This window comes from Hesperophylax consimilis, chromosome 27 (genome assembly GCF_061612785.1).
Source record: "Hesperophylax consimilis isolate HC1 chromosome 27, BYU_Hcon_1.0, whole genome shotgun sequence".
In the NCBI taxonomy this organism is placed as follows: domain Eukaryota; kingdom Metazoa; phylum Arthropoda; class Insecta; order Trichoptera; family Limnephilidae; genus Hesperophylax; species Hesperophylax consimilis.
Genome location: NC_142862.1, coordinates 21149061 through 21171384, shown reverse-complemented (window position 1 = coordinate 21171384; position 22324 = coordinate 21149061). Strand labels below are relative to the sequence as shown.

Genomic DNA, 22324 nt, shown 5'->3' with positions numbered 1-22324 from the left:
ATTATTTTTGTAGAAATTTTTGAATTGAAATGGTCTTTATGAATTTATAACAGTGCATTCTTTTTGAAAATTTTGTTTAAGCTAAGAACCCTAAAACAGTTAAATAGCTGCGTGGTTGGATACTCTCGAATGTTCTGGACTATTGTAGAAATTTCTAGAGGGCGAAACTTCCAGCCCTTATATCTTCAAAAGCACGCCTTTCAGGTAAAAACGGGAACCTTCTTCATGGATGGGGGATAGAGGGCTACCACACCACATAACTCCCTTGATCGTACCGGGACTCATTTCTGAGTTTTAGCGGCGTGCACATTGTAACTTACTTTCATAATATATATTGATTAGTGGCAAAAGTAGAGTATTTCTTTAAAAAACTGGAGAATTTAGGACTCTTTAGGACTGGAGAATTTTAATGAAATGACCTTAAAAAGCTTACAAAGAATATTATCCTTTTTACACATTTGGTTATTTACAGTGTCGCGGACAGTAAAGGTGAAAAGTTTCTGACTTTATAACTACGACTGTGTAAAAAGGTGAGATTTAAGTTTTGCTCTGAATTCTGTCGAGTCTGTAATCATTCTTAAATCATGTGGCAGTCCATTCCAGGCTTTAGGTCCTGACACTCCGAAAGCACGTTCACCGATCTTTGTATTTGGTGTGCATTTTGGTCCCTTTAATCTTCCGATAGCTGATGATGCTGCTGACCTAAAGGTTGACTGTTGTGAATTGGTATTCTCTGGTATACACATTTCCGATAAGTAAGATATCACCCAGCAGAACTTGAACTGAATTATTTGAGCACATTTACAAAGTACATATTGAAATATAGGTACATACCTACAGAAATTTTAATTTATTTAGACTTCTGGTTAGTGAGATTTCTGCGCAGTACCGACACATTAAAAATTTAATTCCGCACCATTGAAGAAGTGCTTGAGTCACCACTGGATAACACGTGTAATGATTACAGTGAAATAATAATAATAACTAATCATTTCTCTGTATTCTACAATAAATTAAATGTGGATAATTTCACGGACAAATGACACATTACATCGTTTGAAAATACATTTAATTAACGTAATGTATATTGGAGTTGTGTAGTAAAATGCAAATGAGACGATGTGGGTAGGTTTTATCTAGATGTTTATTGTTGAACAGACAAAATAGACAAGAGGTTGAGACACGCATTGATTCAATATTTATTAACTGTGCAAGCATACTTTCTCGCTTGCACACTTACTCTTTCATGCACACATTACACCCCCAAACTTAACTTATGTATTTATTTAATTCTGACAACACTTATATGATGCAAATTTTTATTTTAATTTTTTTTGTAAATTTGTATTTCAATATTTCTTTCAATTTTATTTATTTTTCATTTTGCTGTTTATCTCGGATAGCGTGGGTTATCCGTCTCTCTGGGACGCAACCTCCCCTCGCGTGGTGAACGGAATCTCGAAAAATCAGGAGAATTAAAGTTGGTCCAGTCCAGATCTGACAATGGACCGAGGTCCATCACATCGTCGGACTTACTCTGCCCCTTCAATTTTATTTTCACTTAACTGATCATGGTGAGTTTATCTCTACCAAGTAAATTCTACTTGTGGATCCACACGCAATCATAATCATAAGCTACTTGCAATTAATTACTGGCGATTTCTGCAATAATGTCGATTTTTATGGCAAAACGACACAAAACACCGGGGGCAGAAATTTTTTTTTATATTATATTGGTTTTGGACAGAACGGAACAGAACACAGAAACATATAAACTTTCTACTTCTGGTATCCTTTCTATTCCTATTGAAGGTAGGCTATCATCAGGTAATCTTCACTCTGCAAGCTACAGAACTGTTATCGTAGGTAACAGTCACGTAGATTATAAAGCCACAAAGTTATGTCAATTAGAAACTTGTCATGATGTAAAATTCTAACGGCCAATAGCATTTGGTGTGACTTTTGGGATTTTAAGGCACGTTCCCCTTTCCTATCCTTGAGCGGCTTAAGCCGACTTTTCGGGCAGCTTTGCAGTTCCCACCATCAGGTCAAATGTGAAGACGGTGAGGTGTTTGTAAAGACTATATTGGCAAATCACAATTTATAGTAGAAATTAAAAAAAATATATATTTGGTTTGGAAACAAATATATATTCAATACAATTCTCCAAAGGAAATGTTTATATCTTTTTTTAATATTAAAGATGTTAACCGATGAAATAATGATATTAGTTGTTTAAAGTCAGTGGATACATAATGACACTGTAGAATATAATTAATTGGTAATCCCGTCCGGAGGGGGTCCGGAGGGAGATCTGGGGGCTTTGTAGGGGGTCCAGGAGGGAAATCTTCCTTCATTATTCACAACAGTAAACAACTACAACAATAGTATGGAAATGACAGAAATGAAAATAGTTTATAAATATCTGGAAATCAGCAGCGAAAAGTGACTCCAGAAAAATCAGGAGGGAGAAGAAACCTCAAGGCACAACACACTACACTTTGTTTTTGCCAGAAAACAAAAAAGAATGGTATAAAATTTATTTTTAGATAGAGCAAAACAAAACAACTGATGACAGCTAAATGTTATTTTTGCCTTACCCATATCCTGTTTCTAAGATCAAATAATGTCTAATGAGAGGAAATAAAACTCATACTTAATCATATTTTAACATATTTTTATGAACATTACAAGAAAGACTTTGAATTTAAAACTAATGTAATGTGAAAGATGAATCTGTTGCATTTCGACGGGTTCAATCAGGCTCGAATTCCCTTAAAAACAGCCGTAAGTCGCCGCATTAATTTACTTGAAGCCGATCCTCTTTTTAGTTAGCAACGTTGCTACAGCACTAAATCCACGTTCATACAAATACGACGATAAGAATGCTTTAAAAAACGTTGAACAACCGACAATAAAGCAAGGTACAGTCCCAACTATAGAAAGATTCAACGATTTTGTGAGTAAAACAAACTATACAGCTAGATTCCGTCGGATTTTTATAGATGGAATTTGTCTGCCGTCGCACAGTGGGCTGAAAATCGCCTTTCATTGACATAGAGACTTGAATTTTCAAGGGTATTTTTTTGGCTAGAAATGGATTCTGCTGATCATTACTATGCTATAAAATGTCGTACGAAGCAATTGCGTGTACAAATGAAGGAGTTATAATTTTTTTAAGAAAAAATTGTATGGCGCTGACATTAAAAATGAGGCTATCTCTGGAATCATAAGGTTGGCCGTTCTATCCTTACACACAGATAATACTACTATTTATTTGTTTTTTTTTACATACTTCATATTTTGGCGTAATGTGCGATTTTTTTTTTTAATCCTCAAAGTTGAAAAAAAAACTTTTTTATGTTGAAGATTCATTTTAATGCTTAAATGCTTTACATATGAGTATCCTTTGTCTAGTTTACAATATTTTATTTACACTGCAAGCCTAAAAGCATTTAAGCATTAAAATGAATCATCAGCATTAAAAAGGGTTTTTTTCAACTTTGAGGATTTAAAAAAAAAAATCGCACCTTGCGCCACAATATGAAGTATGTCAAAAAAATACAAATAAATAGTAGTATTTTCTGTGTGTAAGGATAGAACGGCCAACCTTATGATTCCAGAGATAGCCTCATTTTTAATGTCAGCGCCATACAAATTTTTCTTTAAAAAATTATAACTCCTTCATTTGTACACGCAATTGCTTCGTACGACATTTTATCGCATAGTAATGATCAGCAGAATCCATTTCTAGCAAAAAAAAAATACCCTTGAAAATTCAAGTCTCTATGTCTTTGAAATGCGATTTTCAGTCCACTGTGCGTCGCCCCTGTAGATTTACTTAACGCCCCCCAATTTTCGTTGAGACTTTCTACTGCCCCCCTGAAAGCTTCCAGTGCTTACAATGGGCATTATCGCTCACTTTGAGAAAGACTGCCTTACCTATTCTAGTATTTGCACTGGGCGCAAAATGTTTAACGTTCGGAACCGCTCCATGTTCTTCTTCTAATCTACAAATCAAATCATGTTATTAATAAAATAAAATAAACGAATACACTACACTTGGCACTTATGCTATTGAATTGCTCGCCTATTTCTTCAAGTTACCAATAGATGTCAGTGCAGTATTAATTTATTCGTAAAGATGTAAGATAGGCCAATAAATATAGTTGCTATTGTCGGCGGTTGACATTAATTTCCGACTATTGTTAAACAGACAAATAACTCACTAGGCGAACGATAAACAGTAAGTTTATGACGTGACATTCCACAATACAAATACTCTGTACCTAACATTATTTGTATCAAATGCAACAACTTGTGTAATAACATCGTATTATCCTCGATAAGTTAATAACATTCATAAACAGGCGAAATCACGCACTCCTTTCGCAATGCAAATATAGCCCAAAAGCATGTTTTTTTAAAATTATTTCCTATAACATTCAATATATTTTTTCACATTGCGACCGTTACTTTTATTTTTATTTTCTGTGTGTTGTTTGTTCTGTGTTATGGTTTGTTTAGATTAATCTAAGTATTATCTTCTTCTTCGATTGCCAGAACAAAGCTAATGGCTTGATAATATTGCAGATAAGAAAGTTCGTATTTATTCACTCATTCTTATTGGAATAATCAAAACACAAAATATAAGACAATGTATATATTGAAACTATTATCATTCTTTATTTTTTATTAGAAATATTAACAATAAAATATGTAACAAATAAAGACTAATAAAAATAGTATGAATGATTTTTCAATGGAAAATTTAAAGAAGAAGCTTATGGAAATATACTAGTAGATGTTTGAAGTGTTATTTTAAATGGGTCCCGTTGTTGATCCCTGCATAACGCCATCAATAACATTGCATTCCTTTACTGTTTTTCCTATATTCTGTGAAAACATCAGGAAGATACATAATTTGTAACAAAGTATACAACACACACGGTATTTCGTTATAAACCTGACAAGGAAAACAGAAAGATTTCATAGAAATACAGATTGGTAGATAAATGTTATTTTAAAATTGGTCCATTCATTGATACCTGTGTAATCCCCGTTTTCCTTGGGTCCTCAGAAAGATATATACTAATATAATACCCAGAGAGTTTCATAATAATTACATATAACCAGGTATTTGATAGAATTATAGATAAATGTTATTTATTTTTGGAAAAACTTAATGAGTAAAACCACAAATTGTAATATTTAATTATTGAAGACAATATTAGGGTTCAAGTCCTAGATGCGACCGTATCTTTTTTCAGATTTTTCTCTTTCAAATTTTCGTTTAAGTTTTGATAAATGTTATTTCAGAACTGGTCCTACATTTGATCCTTGCAAAAAGCCATGAAAATAATTTTTCTTTAGTGTTTTCCTTGGTTCCTCTCCACGAACTTCAAGAAGATGCCATCCTTGGCCGTGGGGGATAGCGATAGCGCCTGCCAGACGATGGGTTCCTGGGTCTTGGAGCACTTTTCCACGCGGAACCTTCGCAGGACCCTGATGAGGCCCAGGCGGGTCTGCAGCATTCCGTATCTTTCGCCTAGAATTATTTAACATGACATTTATGTACATTTTTGATGTGTTCCTCGACCACCATGATTGGGATATGTTATGGTGGATGAATTCAAATGTATGAATTAATGGTATCTGGATTGGGTCATATTTTCGACTGGTAGGTGTGATTGGGTATTATTGAATGCCTTCGCCTTTAGACTGTGATGAGCTGGTCAAGCGGAAAGCAAACTATTTTTATTCAATCATCTCTGTTAGTCTTAGTTACGTGAAATTTAAATTAAGGATATTGTTTTTCAAACAAAAAATCTGGATTCAAAAAATAGTACCTAATAATGGTATTCATCCATCCTTCATCAAAAACAAACAGCTCTGCTTAACTTGTTTAAACTTTAGTTAAGCTTTTTCTGATAGTTGTTTTCCTGATCTCTAGAAATACAACTTTTAATTTCAAACAGGAAATGAAGCTTATAGACCCGAAAATGTTCCAAGTGAAGTGTTGTCGCAGTTTTTCTAATACAGACAATGTATTTTAAAACAGGACTAGTTCTCAAAAATGACTCAAGAAATACTACAAATAATATTGATTTATTTGGTAGTTGGAAAAATAATTTGTATTAATTATGTCTGTAGGTAATTAGGTGCGGTTTGGAAACCAGTTTTACCTTTGTAGAATTCCAGCATGTATAAACAGATTGTCCGGGGTTAAAATGCACAAACTTCAGGAGGTGATTCTAAATTATGGTAGAAGTAAAAAAGATAAATTACTTTTTTCGAAACTCCATTGTTTATTTTTCTTACAAAAATATTTTTCCGTAGAAGAATATTTATTTTTCTATGCAAACAATTCAACTTATTTACCTGAAAACTACCTAAAAATGTTTGAAATTCGAAAAAGTTAATAATATTTTTTATTTGTATATTCACGTACAAATAAGTTAGTGCATTTTACCCCGGATACCTTGTATAACATTAAAACCGTTCATATTTCCTACAGAGCTTCCACATAGAGTTCACAGGTAAATTTATATTATTTAGTATGTATTTTTATACAAATTGTGTATTTTTATACAAATGTGTATTTTTATACAAATTGTGTATTTTTATACAAATTGTGTATGTTTATACAAACTGTGTATGTTTATGCAAATTGTGTATTTTTATACAAATTGTGTATTTTTTTATTTTATTTATTTTTATTTTATTTTTTTTTTTTTATTTTTTTTTTTTTTTTAAGAAAGACAAACATTCTCAGGTTACGAATAACCCAACAATGTTTGAAAATCTCCTACTACCACCACAGAAAGCCGAAAATGTTGCTTGTGTTGTGATGGAGGACTTAGCCAGCCGAGGAATCGAACACGCGACGCTCTGGTGAGACCCAAGCGCTATGCCCACTCAACCACTGACCGGTCAAATTGTTTATTTTTATACAAATTGTGTATGTTAATACAAATTAAATATTTTTATACAAATTGTATATTTTTATACAAATTGTGTACGATTATACAAATTGTGTATTTTTATATAAATTGTGCATGTTTATAAAAATTTATATTTTTCTACGATTCGTATATTTTTATACAAATTGTGTATGATTATACAAATTGTGTATTTTTATGTGTGAATCGAGGAGGCTGGCATTTGAGTTCCATTAAATGTTCTTATTCACCCAGTTTAGTTTTCCTGGCCAATTCCTAATTTTCATAATAATATTACAGAAACACATGCTGAATAATAAAGGTTAAACAGTGTATAAATTTGACAAACCTATGCAATTCCTCGGTCCCTCCCCAAACGGAAAGAATGTGAACGGCGTGATCTCGTCCCCGTTCTCCTTGTGGAACCTCTCGGGGCGGAAGGAGAACGGGTCGGGAAAGTAGCGTGCGTCGGTCTGTATGCCCATGACGGGCACGTAGACGTAGGTGCCGCGCTCGATGGTCAGATCCGTGCCGGGCACGCGGTACGGCACCGTGCACTCGCGGTCCAGGAACGGCAAGGGGGGGAATAGACGCAGAATCTCTGCAAAAATATATACTGGTAAAACTGGTCAGAGAACACAGCTCTGCGTTGGCAGACAATCACATTGTTCACATTGATACCAGTGTTGCCAACTCAACTACTTCAAAATATGCTAGAGTGATGGGAAAAATATGCCAGAAATATGCTAAATTCCTTTAAAAAATACAAAAAAAAGCTAACATAAATTTAACTTAGAAATAAAATCAGTGAAATAAAATATCAATATCTTCATCTTCTTCATTAACAGCAGCTGATGTGGAAGGCTGAGAGACGGAGTCGTAACTTTCTTTGGTCCCAATGCAGCTTAGTACTTCGTCAGAAACAGTGTAAGAATAACAGCACTTTCCTGCTCTCTTTAGGCCAAATCTCACGTACAAAATGGCATTCAGGGTTCTCACCGCCAAACGATTTCGGAGTTTTGTTTTGACCAGACTCATTTGGCTAAATACACGTTCAATGTCCGCATTTGAATGCGGCAATGTTAAAATAGACATTGCAAACTGACATAAATCACCGAAGGGGTTATTATTAGCTGCATCTTTATATTGCATGACTTCATTCCAAAACTCTACAGTGGAAGTCAAGGATTCCCATTTAATGTGAACTATGTTTCTTCATTGAGACACCAGTTTTTCAATCGATATCATTTTTTTAGTTAAAAATTTGGTTTTTATTATTTCATGTTTCTGTAAAAATAAGCCAAATAAATATGCTATATGCTAAAAGCATAATAGTTATGCTAAACATGGAGTAATTATGCCAAATTTAGCATATAATATGCTAACTTGGCAACACTGATTGATACACGTATCAAGTATGTACTTACACTTTATTTTGATAGGAAAACAAACATTTCCTTGTTACGAATAACATCCCAATATTTATTTGTTTAATTATTTTCAGGAAATCGACAGTTTATATTTTAAAGTTTACTAGCTGATGTGTACCCGGTGTTGCTGCGGGTTATCCTTAAGAGATAGACATATACCATCGAGGACTTTTCTGTAGGCCTTTTTAAGATATACAATTACGTAGTACATTATTTTGATGTATCTCATGAGGTTTAGCCAGCGTTAGCAATGTAAGTGCCCGAAAAAAATATTTTTGACTTGATTACAATACGTCGACTTTTCTATACTCTCTATCAATATAATATGTATGTATTATATATATAAACCTTTCGGAAGAAATTCTCTAAGTGATAATGTAAACCATATCAAAATCTGTTGAGTAGTTTAGAAGAACTAAGCGCAGAAACAGACAGACTCTGACTACAGAGATACTGATACCAAATACAGTCTGAAACCGAAACTACTCAACTGCACTAAAAACTCCAATATATTTATAATTTTTTTCAGAAAAAAACACTACATAACATACAGGGTGTATCGGCACGTACCCGACAAACTTTAACCAGCTATTCCTTAGCACATTTTGAGTAAAAAATGTTATGGGCACTTTGCTGTCCGGTAACATTTTTTTTTAATAAAAAATTTATCATTCATATTTTCACCACATGTCACCACTGTTTTATCCTTTGTCACAGTTTGAAAACCCATCTGGCAATATTTTATTCGAGTTTCGTTGAATAATATACGTACATACCTACATTGGTGCGCTTTTACAATCACAACGAAATGGCATGGCACCATTCGTCTCATTTTTAACTATTATTATTTAGTATGTAGAAAGAACGAAGACGCTTTTTGACACACTTGCTAATAACAGCTGTTGAACACGAGAAACAATGCCAATGACAGTGACGGAGTGTGGATTTTTTTATAATTTTTTGTTTTTAATTGAAAAAAAAAATGTTATGGACAGCAAAGTGCCCATAACATTTTTTACTCCAAATGGGCTAAGGAAAAGCTGGTTAAAGTTTTTCGGGTACGTGCCGATACACCCTGTATTTATAATTACTTCATTTTATCCATACTACTAAATTGTAATAAGATTTAAATGAAATCCTCAGCACGGATGATCTCAGTGAATATATCACCTTCTCTATTTGTTAAAACAATATTTATTATGTAATATTTAAGTATGAAAATAAAGAACATCTGCTAACCTTTGACGCACATCTCTAGGTAAGCCATCTCTTGGAGATTCTCATAGGTCACTTCTCCGCCCGACTTGTTCAATGTGTCTATTATTTCAGTTGCAAGCTTCTCCTGAAAATAGAATGATGAAGATATTTGTTATTAGTTATGTGATCACATATTATTATAAGCAATAATTAGTCGCCTGAAATATCCATAAAAATTGAAAATATCTACCGAGTAGAAATAAATGCCGCCGACTGATGAACTAAGTCGGCTTATTTCCAACCCGCCAAATAATTCAATATGTACTAGTACTTCAATCAACAATGAATGCCTATTATATTTTTTCACCTGTAAACAACCAACATTATTTTTGTAGGAAAGGCTTTGTTAGTGCTAAATTTTGCTTTGTAGGTCCGAAACGTTGGCTAAAGAAGGAGTTAGCGCAACACGGCATAACACCCCAAAAACAAATAACAAAAATACTTTTGGCCGTGAAAATCTTAAATCATATTAGGCGAATTATACTCTACTAATTATACTCTACTTCTTACTGAAGAAGTGTACAATGTTTTCAAACATTCAAGTGACTTGAAATCACTCGCCGTTCTGCATATGAAACCAAGCATTTTTATAGCTCCCTTTGTTATATCATTTACATGCAGAGTGAATGTTAACTTTTCATCTAAGTCCCTGATCTGAGCGACTGATGTCAATAGTACATTATTTAAAGAGTATTCATAAGTAACATGACTTTGGATTTTACGAAAACGAATAACATGTACATCTTTAAATACACTAACAATGTCATTTATAAATAATAAAAACAGAATTGGTCCGAGGTGAGATCATTGGGGAACCCCACTTGTGGCTTCGAAGATGTAAGATTCTACAGAATTTATTTTAACACAAAGCTTTCTTTTACTAAGATAACTGTTGATCCAGATCAATAAGGTTAAAAGACTTAGTTTATGCACAAGAAAAAAGTAATAATAACACACATACTTAAAAGTCACGAGCAATACATAAGGTGACAAGCTGATAAACGAACTTGAGTATGTTACAATGGTGGGAATTGGGCATAGCAAAGGACTTTGATCGGTGAGGAAACCATGATGTGTACATTTTTTTATTTTTTATTTTTTTATTATTTTAATATAGATCATAGTTACATTAATACATACATATTTTGCAATATATCATATTTAGGTACATAGTTAGTCATGTATACCTTATCAGAAAAGAGGAGCTCTTGTGCCTGATAAGGGAGCCACGATTCTTACTTAGATTCAATGTTATGTGTAAGATATAAATATAATATATATATATACATATTTTTTTAATATAAGTTTTTTTGGAAAAAAAGTTTGATTTTATTTATTTGTTCTTGTTGGTTCGTAATACAGCGCAATTCGGAAGGGAGATTATTGTAGTTTTTTATGGCTTGGTAAATATAATGGTTTTGCATTTGAGTTGTTTTAAAGATTGGCGTAATAAATTGATTTCCATTTCTCATCAGTTTGTAAAATTCTTGATATTCTGTGTTATTTTTTTCTTTACACATTTTTATAATTGAAGTTTGCTTAAATATATCATCAATATTTGGTACTGGAAACAATTTAAAAAGCAATTTTGTTGGGAAAGTAGAGTTTTTTTTAAGTATTACCTTTATAATAATTTTTTGTGAGACTTTTACTGAGTGTAGGTTGTTTTTATAAGATCCTCCCCAACCTATGATTCCGTAAATAAGCAGGGAGTGGACAAGAGCATAATATACATTTTTTAGTATTTTCACATTTAAAATATTTCTTAACCTAACAAATATATATATACATTTCCTTATTCTCTTTACTAACTCCGTAATATGGCTTTTCCATTTCAAATTTTCATCGATGATCACACCAAGATATTTAATTTCAGAAGAAGAGTTGATTACAGTACAAATAGGATTAAGTAGTTTACAGTTGACATTGTCACAATTTTCATTATGGATTATGATATTTACTTTGTGTTTAGGTATTTTTTGTAGTGAAAATAATACATATGTTGTTTTTTTGGCATTAAGTGTGAGTAGGTTATTATCAAACCATGATTTTAAGATATTAATACATTCATTTGCAAGTTTGTTAGCTAGTTCCCATGTTTGACCTTTTATTAATAAGACAGTATCATCAGCATAAGAGATTAATTCACCTTTGATTTTCTGTTGGAAAATGTCATTTACATACATTAGAAATAGTAATGGTCCGAGGACCGTGCCTTGAGGAATGCCAAATGTACTTGTTAGTGGTGTACTAAAGGTTTGGTTTAATTTTACAATTTGAGGTCTCTCTGTTAAGTAGCTTTCTATCCATTTTAGAGCTAATTGGTCAATGCCATTTTCTTTTAATTTTAATATAAGTCTTTCATGGGAAATGCTGTCAAATGCTTTCTTTAAGTCAATAAAAATTCCTATACATTTATTTGATTTGTCCAGGGCACTCTGAATACTAGATGAAATTTTTTCAATGGCATCTTGGGTACTTTTTCCCTCTGTGAAACCGAATTGATTTTCATTTATAATCGAGTTTTTTTTTAAGAATGCAGTTAGTCTTTTTTTAACAATTTTTTCAAAAATTTTCGATATATTAGATAAGAGTGAAATGGGTCTATAATTAGAAATGTCCTCCGGGCTACCGGACTTAAATATTGGAGAGATTATGGTTTTCTTATACGTGCTCGGGAAAACTCCTGTCTTAAAGCTATTGTTTATAATATGAGAGATTGGTGTAGAAATATAATTTTTAATGATTTTTAGTGTTTTTACAGCGAGACCGTCAAATCCCGGAGCAGAACCACCTCGCATTTTTGATATAATTTGTACAATTTCAGACGGATTGGTTGGTTCGAAGAGTTCAAGTTTAGTTTCTATATTTGGAATATTTTCAATATACATCTTATTTATTTTTTTCACGGTAATTTTTTCTGCTAGACTCTTTCCGATATTTGCAAAGAAATCGTTAAAAGCGTTTGCTCCTTTTTTAGGTTCTTCAATACAGTTAATTATGTTATTGTTTTGTATTACACTCTTAATAGTATTACTTTTGGTTTTTTGTTTATTTTCCATGATTTCATTGATTATATTCCAAACTTTCTTACTGTCATTTTCAGAATCATCAAGTTTATTTTTATAATAATTTTCTTTCGTGTTTTTTATGAGCGTGGTTAATTTATTTTTGTATTCTCTAAAATGAACATTTAATTTAATGTCTAGTGGTTTTTTTTTTGTTTCTTTATAAAGCCATTCTTTGTGTCTTATGGACACAACAAGCCCATATGTTATCCACGGTTTGATTTTACGAAATTTTGCTGAATTTCCTTTTGGAATAATTTTTTTTGAATCATTTATAAAGTTCGTTAATCTATTTTCAAATATTTTACAGCACTCGTTGACGTTATCACTTTGGAGAATATCTAACCATAATTCAGATGACAATTTATTTTTCAAAGATTCGATATTAACAACAGATATTTCTTTCTTATTATTAGCAGTTTGTCCGCAATGTTGGTTTATCGCCTGAGGTATTATTGAATTGTAATGTAGCAAAGTCATGTAATGGTCGGTAATTGAGGTTTTTATAATTCCCGAGTTTAAATTATTTATATCCTTGATATTTGTGAAAATGTGATCAATGCATGATGGACGTTGCCCATTGACGTTTCTGGTGTAAGAGTTAATACACGACACATAATTCAATTCCGCCATCATATTTAAGTAATTATCTTTATCGTTCGATGTATAATCGTGCGATATGTTTAAATTAATGTCACCTAAAACTATTGTATTCGCGTTTCTGTAGTTTAATAACACATGTCTTAATTCTTCTATAAACAAACAGACAGTAGACGAGTGCGTTCTGTATAGAGAGATAATATCAATTTTTTTGTTATAACACTTCATTTGTACATGTAAGCAGTTTGTTCCATTCACATTCCTCGCACAATATGTCACAATTATTTTCTACGAACATAACGATTCCACTGTTTTTGTTAATTCGGTTTGTAGTAGATACATAGGTATATCCCGGTATATAGTACGCCACTTCGCCACTTGAATGTGTTTCCGTTAACACAATGCAAGCGGGCTTCCTGAGATCATTATTTACTGTTGTCAAAAATTCATCCATGTTTCGTTCTAAACTTCTTATGTTCATGTGTAGAATTAAAGGGCTGCGATTGAAGTCGTTTTGGTGGGTACGGTATTCTTGATAGCTGTCATATGTTTTTTCGTCAATATTATTTTTTTCGTCTAGTACGTTATATAAAAAATCTGTCATTTTTCTTCGAAATCTATTCTGTCTCTTGCTACTTTAAGCATTTTATTTTTGTAGGGACATAAGTTGCTGAAAGCTGCGTGGTCTGTTTTATTTTTCTCGCCATATTTCTTATTTTGCGATGTGCAATTTGCACAAACCGGTGTTTTTTCTCTTTCAGGGCATTTAGCAAAAGTATGATCACCCGTGCAATGCGGGCACACCGATGGATTCGTTCGATTTAGGCATCTGGAGGCTGTGTGCATGAATTTGCAGCAGTGGTAGCACTGAGTTAAAGGATCACAATCCACTATGTTAACCCTTTGGTACTAGATATTTATCTTTTCTAATGATAGCAAATTTTTTCGTGTTGTACCGCTGGTTTCCACGATATAGTTCGAGAATTTGTTTTGTTCTTCATCTTCTTGATCCCGAGTACCACGTTGGTATTTCTTAGAATGTTTGTATTTTATTTCAGTAATCAAATTTATTTTATTTTCTTCGTTTTTCGTTACAATGTCTTGAATCCCTTCGTTTTGTGTGAGTATCCCATTTACTATTTCCTCTTCCGTCAAGTTCGATTTGAGTCCTTTCAAAATTAATTTGGGTTTTTTCTTTTTTATTTCATTTATTTCCAGGTTATAATTGAGTTTTTTAATTTCCTCCGTAAGAGTGTTGTTCGCGCAATATATATGGGATTGTTAGGTATGCATCCACAGGCTTAATGGACAAGTGTAATGTCAATACCAAATCCTGCAAATGTCCTACCTACCCTTTTACCCATCCCAAAATGTCACCATATTAAAAATATTGTTGCGACACATGTAAAATCTGACAAGTGGTGTCAGTTGCTTATCAGAGTTCGGAGTGATAATTAATATCAGACAGTGCGAATATACATATAATTTGTGAAGTGAAATCAACTAATACTCCTGGAGACGTGTGATAGTCATCAACGGGTGAGTCCATCTTTCCTGCATTCCAATCTGGGCTTATCTTGTGCTCCAGAAGCCCAGATTTATACCTTTGATTATTGCACTGTCCATCGGGTTTGTCGGATGCATATATCGTCCCATAACCTATCATTCGGAGTAGTTTGGGACTGGTCCTTTGGGCGTGTGGCATATCACACCACCTTTAAAATATATAGTGGAGTCGCAGCTTCGCGACACCATTTTTGGTCCTTCGAGCCGGATTACCAACGGGGCATTTAAAATTAACATATTTAAAGTTATAAATAAATATTATTTCCTCTTTATACTTTGTTAATTTGTATGTACTAGGTTGCATTTGTAATTATTGTTGTGTTTAAATTCCTACATACAATTAATCATGGCGACTAGCGATAGTACTCAGGATATTAAAATCAAGTTACTAGAATCGAAGATTAATTTGATGCATAATCGTGTTAATGAATTATATGAGAAAGGGAAAAGTATTGCGGACAGGGAGACGAGAAGTTCGGAGGATTTTGTTAAACAAACGGTTAATATAGCTACATATTATGCACAATTTAATACGTTGTGTGATGAATTTCATACACTTCAGTTGAAAAAGGATTCAAATTACAATATGAATTTCGATTTATGGAGTAAATTCGAAAATAAGTACTGTTTTGTAGTTTCTATACGCGAAAGCATTATAGCAAAGCAAGATTCATCACGTGATCGACAGAAATTAAATAATTCACCATTAATTAAGCTCCCACCGATCGAGATGCCATCGTTCGATGGTAATCAAGAGAATTGGTCGATATTTTATGAAGCTTTTAAATTAAACATTCACTCAAATGAAAATTTGAATACGTCGCAAAAGATGCAATATCTGATAGGGAAACTCCAAGGAAAGGCGTTATCAGTTTTTGCGGGAATACTTCCGAACGAACAAAATTATTTTTTAATTTGGGAAGCTCTCGAAAAGAAATATCAGGACAAACGCGTGCTAGGTACCTTTTATCTGAACAATATTTTGAATTTAAAATTATTGGCACCTAGTAACCCAAATGAGTTAAATAATTTTATCGAAAGGTTTGCGTCTTCCATAGCTGCACTCAAGGAATTAGGTATTGATGACCTAACCGATTTTATAATATTACATGTTGCACTGAAAAAATTAGATATACAGTTGGTGCAAAATTTCGAAATGTCTATACGGGAGAAAGCTATACCTACATATACCGATTTAATAGAATACATTCGGTCGCATGTCAAAATCCTAGAACGAACTGGGCAAAATGATAATAAAGTTGTTAATAATAAAAACAAAGTTACGCATTCATTCGCTGTGGTCGAACAGAAGTCAAGTAATAATAATCGTAATAGGTGCCGGAAATGTAATCATTCTGATCATGTTGAATTGTTTAAATGTGAACAATTTAACGAATTAAGACCAAATGCTCGCTTTCAGTTTGTGAAATTAAATAATTTATGTGTAAACTGCTTAAGCGATAAACATAAAACTGTGAAATGTCCATCTAAATCGGATTGTAGAATTTGTAAAAAACGACATCACACCGCTCTGCATTTTGAGAGCACGGTGAATACTGAAAGTCAATCGAAAAACGAAGCCATTACATTAATAGCGCGTAATAATAAACATTATAATAATTTTTCTGCGGGTAATATAGCTACGAATGTACTACTGTCAACCGCGCAGTTATTTGCTTATGACAATAAAAATAATCAAGTAACCGTAAGGTGTTTAATTGATTGCGCCTCGCAACAAAATTTAATCAGTTTAAACACTTGTAATGAATTAAATCTTAAAATAATTCCTTTAAATAATTCAGTAGTTAAAAGTGTTGGTTCAGTAGAGACACCAATATTGGGACACGTTGCGTTAAAAATTAAATCCCGCGTTTCAGAAGATACTTATAAAATTAGTCTATTAGTTGTCGATAAAATAACTGATAAGCTTCCTACACAACATGTTGACACAAAGTCATGTGAGCATTTAGTGGGTTTAAACTTAGCGGATGAATCCTGGAACGTTCCATCCGATGTTGATATCTTATTAGGTGCACAGTTATTTCCATATATTCTGCTGGGGAATAAGGTTTTATCTAAACATAATACGAATGCACCACCGGCTATACAGACAGTATTCGGGTATATTGTAATGGGTGAAATACCTACGTGTACGCCGGAGGTTTCGTGGACGTTCGGCCCCATAACCAATGTAGATTTATATAATGCGTTATCCAAGTTTTGGACGATGGAAGACATGCCTATTAAGTCGTTGATGAGTGCTGAAGATGCAGAATGTGAGAAAATGTACCTCGAGTCAGTCCAACGGGATGAATCGGGAAGGTATATTGTATCTTTACCGTTTAAGATAGATCCTAATAATTTAGGTGATTCGCGCCGTGTCGCGCAGCGTCGATATGAATATTTAGAACGGAAATTTAATACGTCGCCAGAATTGCATTGCAGTTATAATGAAGTAGTTTCTGAATATCTGGAAAAGGGATATATGAGGGTTGAAGTTCCGTCTTCATCTAATATTGATGAGGGATATTTCATTCCTCATCACGCAGTAATTCGTAAAGATAAATCAACAACTAAAACTCGTGTTGTATTAGATGCAAGTACAAAGACCAGTTCAGGGTTGTCACTTAATGATACTTTGTATACAGGTCCAAATTTGCAATCTAATTTATTTACACTTTTAATTAAATTTCGCTTATTCGCTGTAGCATTAACCGCAGATGTTAAGCAAATGTATCTACGTATAATGGTAACGGAAAGCCATCGTAAATATCAAAAAATTCTTTATAGATTTCACGAAGATGAACAAATTGGAGTTTATCAATTTAATTCACTCGCGTTTGGTTTGAACTGTTCACCATTTCTAGCAATGCGAACTATACGGCAGCTAGCGAGCGATGAAAGAAATCGTTATCCGAAAGCGGCGGAAGTTGCAATTAATGATTTATATATGGACGATTTTGTATATTCTGTAAATACTATAAGTGAAGGCATCACTTTGGCTACAGATTTAATGGCGATGTTCAAGTGTGGAGGATTTGAATTAGTCAAATGGTCGAGTAATTCTCCTCATTTACTGGCCCAATTACCAGAGTCGCACCGCGCGACAATGGATTTTTCGGATAAATGTAGCATTTTAGGATTAAAATGGGATCCGATATCTGATTGTTTTCGATTTATGATATGTCCGACGGAGGAAAAAACTATATGTAAAAGATCAATTCTTTCCACAATAGCTCGTTTATTCGATGTATTAGGTTTGGTTGCTCCGGTAATTTTATATGCCAAATTACTTTTACAAGAGCTGTGGTTAGAGAAAGTAGGATGGGACGAAGAACTACCCCAAAGTATTGTTAATAGATATGTCAAATTCAAGGAAGAATTACCGATGCTTTCTAATTTAAATTTACCTCGATATTTGGGAGTAAAGGAGGACTGCACGATAAATATTATCGCCTTCACAGATGCGAGTATGAAAGCATACGGTTGTGTAATATATCTTCATGTCACGGATAAGGGTGGCAACACTACAATGAATTTGATATGTTCTAAATCCAAGGTGGCCCCTCTGAAAACAGTGTCGCTCGCTCGATTGGAATTATGCGCAGCGCTTATTTTATCTAGACTCGTTAGATCTATTATAGATACTTATAGAAATCGCGTTTCGATAAACGATATATTTGCTTTTTCAGATTCAAAAATAGCACTTTCTTGGATTCACTCGTCCCCGCACCGGTGGCAAACTTTTGTAGCTAATCGAGTTAGTGAAATTCAGGAAAATTTACCCGCGAAACATTTTTATCACATAGATGGCGTTACCAATCCTAGTGATTGTTTATCACGAGGACTACTGCCTGCTCAGCTGGTCGATCATTCTCTTTGGTGGCACGGTCCGCCCTGGGCTGTGAACCCAGTATCCGAGTGGCCTGTCGAAAGATTTTCCCCCTCACGAGAGGAGGAGAATACTTTGGAATTGAAAAAATCGCATACATTTACGATAACGTCAATAGAGGAAAATTCTCCGATATATAATCTCGCTTTAAAAATTTCCTCATGGCCAAAACTGCTGAGAATTGTGGTATATATTTTACGATTTATGCGAAAGTTATCACGCTCAACAGTTATAAATTCCACGGAATTAAACATTGCTGAAATGAATGTATTAAAAGCTTTACAGAATAGGTATTTTAGTGCCGATATACAATTAATACAGAGGGATAAATTATGCTCACCTTCAATCCGAAAACTAAACCCGTTCCTAGATCATAATGGCTTGTTACGTATAGGTGGTAGATTAACAAACGCGAATATACCTTTTGAAAACAAACATCCAGTACTTTTGCCAAGACAGGATCATATTGTCGATATAATTATAGACTTTCACCATCGTGTGAATTGTCATACTGGTGCACATCTCCTTATGTCAATAATTAGACAGCGTTATTGGATCTTATCGGGGAGAAATCTAATACGCAAAAGAGTACATGCTTGTAATTTCTGTTTTAAAACTGCACCTTCCAATATTATACCGCTAATGGCAGATTTACCTACAGCTAGAGTTCAGGAAGCAAAGGCATTTACACATACGGGTGTAGATTTTGCCGGACCAATAAATATAACCCTTTCTAGGCGTCGTGGGGTAAAAAGTCAAAAGGCATATATATGTCTATTTATTTGTTTAACAACGAAGGCTATACATATGGAAGTGGTATCAGATCTAAGCACGGACAATTTTTTAAACGCATTTAAGCGTTTTCTATCCAGACGCGGACCGGTTTCGTGTATGTACAGTGACAATGCGACAAATTTCATAGGCGCAAAGAATTGTCTGGATGACTTGTATAATTTTTTAGAGGCAAATTCAACTAAAGAAGTTCTTCGCAATGAATTTAACATTCGGAGAATTGAATGGAAGACGATTCCACCCCGCGCTCCTCACTTTGGAGGATTATGGGAGTCAAATATTAAATGCATTAAATCGCATCTGTATAGGGTTGTGGGTACTCAACTTTTATGTTATGAAGAGCTTCTCACAGTTCTGACACAAATAGAGGCTGTACTTAATTCACGGCCATTATGTTTATTAAGCAGTTCTCATTATCCAGAAGCTCTTACTCCGGCTCATTTTCTGATGTCTACCCCGATTCAGCATCTACCTGCTTATGATTTGACTAATGAACGCATTAGTCTACTGAAAAGGAAAGAGCTTTTGGACCACCTCGTTCAATCTTATTGGAAGAAGTGGCATATAGAGTATCTTCACTCTCTGCAGATGAGAAAAAAATGGAATAGTCCCGCGAATAACATTCTAGTAGGTACCATAGTATTGGTGAATCAAGAGGATGCGCCTCCACTTTATTGGCCGGTGGGCGTTGTTGAGGAGGTGTTCCCTGGTAAAGACGGAGTGGTTCGTGTCGCACGCGTAAGGACCCCTTCCGGGAACTTTAAACGACCAGTCGTAAAATTGTGTCCTTTGCCTACACAATAATTATTATTTCTTTATTTCATTATTTTATAAATTTTCGTTTTAACTTTGTAATATTAATAGCGTATTGATAAGAATATTTATATTTCATCTTACTTCGTTTTACATTTAATTCTTTACTTTATTTGAAAGTACTTAAAATTTCGGAAGGTACTTTCAACGCCGGGAGAATGTTCGCGCAATATATATGGGATTGTTAGGTATGCATCCACAGGCTTAATGGACAAGTGTAATGTCAATACCAAATCCTGCAAATGTCCTATCTACCCTTTTACCCATCCCAAAATGTCACCATATTAAAAATATTGTTGCGACACATGTAAAATCTGACAAGTGGTGTCAGTTGCTTATCAGAGTTCGGAGTGATAATTAATATCAGACAGTGCGAATATACATATAATTTGTGAAGTGAAATCAACTAATACTCCTGGAGACGTGTGATAGTCATCAACGGGTGAGTCCATCTTTCCTGCATTCCAATCTGGGCTTATCTTGTGCTCCAGAAGCCCAGATTTATACCTTTGATTATTGCACTGTCCATCGGGTTTGTCGGATGCATATATCGTCCCATAACCTATCATTCGGAGTAGTTTGGGACTGGTCCTTTGGGCGTGTGGCATATCACACCACCTTTAAAATATATAGTGGAGTCGCAGCTTCGCGACACCAAGTGTTGGTATATTCTTTTTTTGGGCAGGATATGATTACTTGCTCTTTATTTGTTTTTCTTAATCCATTTATTCCAATTTTAAGTTGGTCTAGTTTGATGTCTTTCTGTATCTTGTCACATATTTCTGCAGCTTTTGTTGTTTTTTTAGTTGATGATATTATTATAGAGAACCTCTCTTCTTTTGAAATTTCTTTTTTATTTGCTGCTAGAACTTGCGCGTAAGATGGTATTTTACTATTTTTTTCCACGACTTTTTCTATTTTCTTCGTAAGTTCTTCGTAATTTTCGATAATTTTTTTTTGTAGTTTGATTATTTCTTTTTGGTGTTTAATTTTTTCAGTTTTCCAAAGCTCTTCTAATATATAAACATTTTGTTCTAGGTTCGTTTTTGCTTTCGAATCTTTCACTGTTGTAATTTTTTGTATTTCAGTTTTTATATTATCAATGGCCGTGTCCATAATGTGTTAACTCGCTGCGCTCGCTGCGCAAGTCGCTCGGCGCTCGGCAGCGCTTGCAATTTTTGCGACAATACTTTACTTCGCTGCGCGCGACCGTTCACGTTGATTATAGAACTGATACTGATGATGAAATAGATATATTTACCTGGACGTCTGGGTACAGCGCCAAGTGGTACAGCAGAAGAGACATGGTGGTGCTGGAGGACTCGTTGCCAGCCGTGAAGAAGATGGCGGACTGGGCCACCAAACTGTCTCCATCAAATCCTGAAAACATACATTGATATCAAAAGTACTCGGAGAAAAATAGTACTGTTTGCTAATAATAAGTGATAGCATGCCAATTTCCTGGTAAAATACTAGTCATTCAGAATATATCGAGAACACGTATTCTTTTCCTAATAAATATTACGACGGAATGCGACAATATCAGTATTTGTATGAACACGTATAAAACATTCGCTTTTAACTGATACTTTTTTAACCAGAAAACGAATAATATGACCAGATTTTGAATAAATTAATATTATTTTATATGAGTAAGTTTTCTCCGTGTAATTATCGGAATCCGTCTCTAACGTCAGAACCAGATAACAGCAACAGTTGATGATCGTTTAGTGGCTGAGTTTACAAATTCGTATGCTTTCCAACCATGTGTAGTGAGTTTGATTCCTCTCCTAGCCGAGTTCTCCTTCATTATACAAGCAAAATCTTCCGCTGATTTTCTTCTTCTTCTTATGTAGTTGGAGTACCTAATTCAAATATTGTCACATTTTGTCAGGTTATTCGTAACCGGGGAATAGTTAATTAACTGTTTATTGGAGAACCAACACCTCTGCCATAAGACATCCT

The 22324-nt window shown here is 34.0% G+C and overlaps 1 protein-coding gene across 1 annotated transcript in view; it reads right to left on the bottom strand.

The window, feature by feature from the left end:
* Positions 1 to 4650: 4650 nt before the first annotated feature.
* Positions 4651 to 22324, bottom strand: part of LOC149410746 (cytochrome P450 6k1-like) — a 30221-nt gene continuing 12547 nt past the window's right edge. Inside the window, exons 4-7 of the mRNA XM_089647863.1 lie at positions 21621 to 21739; positions 9611 to 9713; positions 7291 to 7542; positions 4651 to 5548 (exon numbers count right to left, since the gene is read on the bottom strand). Of these exons, the coding sequence (XP_089503989.1) occupies positions 5370 to 5548; positions 7291 to 7542; positions 9611 to 9713; positions 21621 to 21739 (653 nt within the window). The 3' untranslated portion in view covers positions 4651 to 5369. The remainder of the gene's footprint in view (positions 5549 to 7290; positions 7543 to 9610; positions 9714 to 21620; positions 21740 to 22324) is intronic.